The sequence below is a fragment of the Rhopalosiphum padi genome, chromosome 3, assembly GCF_020882245.1.
Source record: "Rhopalosiphum padi isolate XX-2018 chromosome 3, ASM2088224v1, whole genome shotgun sequence".
Taxonomy (NCBI): domain Eukaryota; kingdom Metazoa; phylum Arthropoda; class Insecta; order Hemiptera; family Aphididae; genus Rhopalosiphum; species Rhopalosiphum padi.
In genome coordinates this window covers 33,058,565-33,064,815 of record NC_083599.1, presented here as the reverse complement: position 1 = coordinate 33,064,815, position 6,251 = coordinate 33,058,565, and the positions used below count along the sequence as shown (strand labels likewise).

Below are 6,251 nucleotides of genomic sequence, written 5' to 3'. Positions count from 1 at the left end.
AAAAAAATACAATGCTAATGGCCTGCTTTGTATGTCACACAGCTTACAACTAGTCGATAATACATTTATACATAGTATAATATTACTTAAGTACATTTTTCTAGAGTATTTATTATTTTAAATAATGTGAATTGTTAATTTTTATCATATTGATTTTGTCATTATTATTCATTGCGCAATGCGTGTGATATTATATTGAATATGTATTTGATAATATTTCCCTTGACAACTAAAATTATTTATTGTTTGCAAAAATAAAATTACAATAATAGAATATTAACTAGACATTTGTTTAGCTCTGATAATATTTTTATTTTTTTAAATATTTATTTTTATTAATTTTAAAATCAATGTAACTTAAACGTATGTCATCTAATCTTTTGGTGTCACATGTCTTAAAATTGGAAACCTGATGATCTTATAAGCTATCTACCTATTCAAATTCAAGTAGGTGAAACACTGGCATAATCGGAAACCAATTTCTTTGATTTTTTTTTTAAATTTTATATATTGCAAATATTTCTTACGAAAAATTCTGCATGTTCTCTGTCTTTGCATCAAAATTAAATAATTTCATAAAATGTTTTCCACTACATTGATACATAATGTTATACATATTTTTGTTTCATAAAGTCTTCTATATTCTTTTACAAGTGTTTACTTACAGGTATACTAGAATATGGTGTTATCGAAAATGTTAACTTATCTAATTATTTATGAATAGGTCCAACGTACAAATAATAAATTTACTCCTATAATACCTACAATTTATTTTGTGGATATGTTTTATTGAAAAGGAAATGTCGATGATTATTTTTAAATTTAAATGAACGCTCGTAAATAGAAACATACGCAATTTTGAAGCGGAAATTGGGTGTACTTAGAACCCTCAGTTTCGTAAACAGCACTATCGTAATTTATGGTTAATTACTTCTCATTTTAATTTTAATATAAATTTATATTTATATAGTATAACCCCATTATTATACATATGATTATTAAATGGAGATTATGGTTAATGAAGTTATTTAATTTTTAATCTATGATCATAAGAATTTGACAAATATTGAATATATGAATTTTGTAAAAGCCGTCTGGCGTTGATTATAATACATATAAATAAGACCAACTGAAAAAGATTACATAAGAACTCCTTGTCTTTAAGTTGAAATTGTACCATTATATAGTCAAATATATTGAATCAAATCATAGTATATATCACAACATCATTATTTATGAAATAATAGGCATTAAAATATAGTATTTTTTTTATTATATTATTGAAATAATCGATTTAAGTTTGTGATTATTTTAAATCGAATTAAAAAAAGGGACACCCAAAACACCCATCACGTTAAACAATTTTATTTAAAACAAATAACTTTTAAATATTAACAGATTAAATTTATGTTAGAAGATCAAAAAATTACATTTTGTTTATGATATTATTTACTATTATATTATTATTCAGCATCGTGTTACTCAAACACTGAGAATTTCAAATCATAGTGTTCTTTGGTGTGCCATTTTTTTTAATAATTTGCTATTGTATACCTACTTTGTGATCTGTTCTAGACGTGACACACGATTACGGAAATATGAACGTACAATTATAGCCTTGTAGTATACTTATATATAGACGAATACGGTATACGACATTTAATGAAATATTTTGAACTATCTACCTACTATTTAGAGCATATAGAATATAATACCTAAATATATAAAGTAGACGTTTGAAAGTACCTTCATCTATATATTATTATTATTAAGAGGACGTTATACCGGCATGTGTTGACTCTGTCTCACTAACGCGCATCATAGCAAATTTTCGTTCAACAATACACATTTTGTGATGTTAGCTTTAATATTAGAGTAAATTTGCCTATTATCAAATTTAAAGGTGAGAATATTTATTTAGACAATTCTAAATGCTTTTATCGATATTAGCGTTTTTAAGTGAGTTATAGCTAAGTAAAATATTACAACTTTAAAATACTCATAACTCGCTTAAAAAAAACCGCAAATTTGCCCATGATGTACGTTAGTAGGACAGAGACAACAGTGGCACAACACATGCGGGTATGACGCGCGTTCAACAAGATTATTATTTAAACGACAGGACTACAACAACAACCGTACTGTTTGTAGGTTTGATACCATGACGATACTCTACGCTATTCTACTGGCGATCCTGTCATGTCTGTGGAGAATAGTCGCGGGAGCGGTGTTCCTGGTGATCGTCTGGGCGGCGATCAGGCATGACCTAGTGGCCGCCGCGATCTCCGAATCACTGCAACGTCAACGACGGAAAACGGCGCCAGTGGTGACCGCTGCCGAGGACAACAACAACAGCGGCGATTGGACGACCGCTGCCGAACGGCTGGCTTTCGAGGCCGTGCCATCCGCTGTAAGGATCCAAATGTTGGTCAATCGTCTGCAGAAGTACAACACCGATCACCTGGATCCTTTGGACAAACGCCTCGAAAAAGTCAAGGGGCGGTTAACCAAAATGATGGCCAAGTGTCGCCGGGCTCGAATGGCCTACGAGTGAGTTCAGACGTGGGTGTAATCTGGGGGAGGGGAAGGGGGAAATTCAAATTTCCACAACAAATTTACCATTTTTGTAAATATCCGTCATCGTTCTACAGGACTGACGTGTGTTATTGTTCCATATTATTATTATTATTATTATTATTACTTTATAGTTTCGAGTCATCAGAAGTGAACGCACTATACGCGTCGTACAACCGCGAGACAATGTCGATCGGAACGAATACAGACATTTCTAAATCGACAATCGTCAAGGAACAACCCGAATCATCATTGGTAGCGACGGTTTCCGGCGTTGAGCCGTCGACTCAATCGTTGTCTCTCGATATGAAATCCCGGCCGAAATCGATACCTTCCGTTAACCAAGCGCCGTCGGAATTGACGGAATTGACATCAACACCTTCTATCGTTCCACAACAGGAATCACTTTTCGACGCGTTTAAGGAAATCACGCCGTATCTTATATCAACCGTTTTATGGTTTAAAAACGCCTTGACCTCCGACGCGTACAGGAGAAAAGCTATTAGAGTCTATGATACGTTACATTCGATACTTCACTCCAAATATCTAAAAAAATGTTTTAAATTCGCTTTCGAAAGTTTTGATAATTTCGTCAGGCTCTATACGCACATAAACTTTGATAACGAAATCACTTCAGTCATGATAAGAGTACCGGCAACAGAAAATGATTAACAGTGATAACACATTTTTGAATTGATAATTAGATATGTATAGTCACTGCGGACCACTATAAAATTAAATATATTATATTAATAAATTTGTTTTTAATCTAGAAATATATGCGCAAGAGTTAGAATTAATTCTTATTCTTTTAAATCTTACCATAGTATAAATGTATACAGAGCTTAAGAACAATTAATTAGTATGACTATTACTATAGCGAATCTTTGATTTACAGCACTGGCCCACTTGAAAAAAAATATGATTTAATATTACGAGTGAACAAATTACAATTTTGGAGTTGTATGGTTAACATTTTAACAAGCTTAAGTAGTAACTATAAGTACTTTATATAAGTTTTGCACCACTGCATTAACAACTATACTTATAAAATATAAATATATTATATTCATAATAGAAATAATAAGATTTCAATATTTATACTATACTTATAAGTCCGTCATTATAGTTCACCCAAATATTTTGGGTAATCATATTTGTTATTTTTTGTATTGATAGACGAAAAACTTATGAGAAATATTTTTGACTAAAAACCAAAAACTATCACACATAAATCGAAAAAAAAAGTCGAACATTTAAAATATCAATTTAAATTTTATGAAAATTTCAAATCTTTAAAATTATTCACTTTTTGATTTAAAAAAAAAAAAATCGATTTTAACTAAAACTGGTTAAAACTTCCTGTATAAAATATACAGATTATTTTAACTTTTGACCGCCCATAACGCATTAAAATAAAAATCTGTGTTCAATTTTTATTAAAATAATTAAAAATAGTAAAAGTAAAAAGTATTATGTTTTTAAAAGTATTTTAAATATTTATAAAAGTAATTCAAAGAAATAACACTTCAATTTATGAAATAATGAGAATTTTTCAACCAAATGTATATAGTTATAAAATTGTATGCATAATCCCACAAATTCGGTGTTCTTATACGCGTATTTTGTACATACCCACTTCTTAATATTATTACGAGAATTATGCAGCAGTGTAGGTATACATTTTTGGTTTTTTTTTATGACATGAATGCAGCTTAACCTTATTAGCTCGATATAGAATAATGTAATTGACAATTTTTATTATGATAAACTAATTCATAATTTTTTTTATAGGTAGGTAATTCTGTTGTATTAATGTTATAACTGTTCAAACTATTTTTTTTCTTTCGCCACGTTGTGTACGTTGTGTATTTTTACTTCATTAATTATTATCATATTACTTGACATAATGCCGATGAAAAAGTGATAATGACTTTTATTCCAATTAAAACTCAGAAAATAATCTACAATATAAATAATAATATTCAGACAATTTAGATTCAAATGAATCAAAGCATTTCAATATTATTACTTATAAGTTCTCATTTTTTGACTTATATAAGACATTTTTTTCTGTAAAACATAACATATAACTAGATATAATCATTTATGCACCCATAATTATAATTATTCTTAAATAACCAGTAGATACTATTAGGTATGCCAATTGGCAATTTTTGTTTAGTTAATGTTATTAAGTAGTACATTTCAAAAATATATACCTTATTTCTGATAAATTATTATTTATAATTTTACAATATTTTACTGGTTAAACATCGCGATTTTAATTTATGAAAAATTGAATTTGATTAAATAAGTATAAGTTGACTAAAAAATATCTTATTTACCCGCTGACATAATAATATTTACCTATACCTGTTAATAATAATATGTATTGTTTTGTAATCTATACAAACAAATTTAACTATTAATATTATTTTATTAGCTAACATCTAGACAATAATATCATTATATTTCTTTTACCTAGGTAAAATTTATATTTGTCTGTGCCTGTCCAAGTAATTCTTTATAGATTTGTAATTATCTTATTTACTAAACTATCTTATTATCTGAAATCAAAACTGATTTAGAGCAAGTTTAATGGTGAATAGAGGGAGATTCTATTGACAGTATGGACAATTGTCTAGAATATCAAATATTATTCTCCACTATATTTCAACCAAATATTATACCTTTTTAATTAATAATAGTAATAAAGTAGATATATATTTATTTTTTTATAATACATGTATTATGTTTTTGGAATAATAAATAAATATATGACGGTTGTATTTTCCCTTAAAAGTGAAAGTGATGTAAATAATTTTGATAAGCTGTCTTTGGGTCCAGAGGTCAGTGGATACTGAATATAAATTATAATTTAAAGAATCAAGGATACGTAATTTTCATTTTTAACCACAATATTGTTGAATTGTCTACCCTCTGCACAAATCTCGAGCTTGATAAAAATTTTATTTTGGAAATACCGTACCGTGTGAAATAAGTAATAATTTTATTGAATACTGTATCGTAATATTATTACGAGGGAAATATATCAATGTCACTACCTTGGGAGAAGACAAATTGGACAATAAAGTAGGTGTCTGCGGAATAGCTTAACGCTGACGGGCTTTACGAATAGTTTATCAATATGATACGATTAGAGGAATAGGAAGTACCTATATCGACTATGTTAAAAATATTCAAATTTATTACCCACTATATTTGTATTTATTTCATCGTCCGTACTTTAAAAATGTATTGAATATATATAAGGTTTTTAATAATTATTTCTGTACTCCACTAATACCTACTTCGTATATTCTTAACGTATTCAACTATCTCGATGGGCTGCCCACTTTTGCGCCGATAGCAGATAACTATATATTTGTTTTCTTAATTATTTTCAACTTGTCTTCAAAAGTGATTACGTGAGGATATTTTAATATCTACTACACAGCTATATGATGTGCGAGTACAAACAGGACGAGTAAAATATTGGCGTTTCGCACGAATATTACCAATGTACACGGCGTGTTGCGCAGTGTGTGTATTATGAAACATCTACACAATTAATTAACTTTGTGACGTGTGATTTTTGTAAGGGGTTTAAATTAATGTGGCGAAACGATATTACACCATGAAATATTGTGTCCACCACTCTGGTAATAACACGA

The 6,251-nt window shown here is 28.9% G+C and overlaps 1 protein-coding gene across 1 annotated transcript; it reads left to right on the top strand.

Annotated features, from left to right (window-relative positions):
- Positions 1 to 2,157: 2,157 nt before the first annotated feature.
- LOC132927257 (uncharacterized) lies at positions 2,158 to 3,458 on the top strand. Its single transcript, XM_060991757.1, has 2 exons — positions 2,158 to 2,550; positions 2,709 to 3,458. Exons 1-2 carry the CDS (start codon positions 2,162 to 2,164, stop codon positions 3,244 to 3,246), a joined length of 927 nt encoding a protein of 308 aa, XP_060847740.1. The 5' UTR covers positions 2,158 to 2,161; the 3' UTR covers positions 3,247 to 3,458.
- Positions 3,459 to 6,251: the final 2,793 nt, after the last annotated feature.

What these genes read in the sequence shown, in the direction of transcription:
- LOC132927257 (XM_060991757.1), top strand. Translation starts at nt 2,162, where the DNA reads ATGACGATACTCTACGCTATTCTACTGGCGATCCTGTCATGTCTGTGG. An exon ending in CGGGCTCGAATGGCCTACGA is followed by an intron (nt 2,551 to 2,708) that starts GTGAGTTCAGAC and finishes ATTACTTTATAG; the next exon opens with TTTCGAGTCATCAGAAGTGA.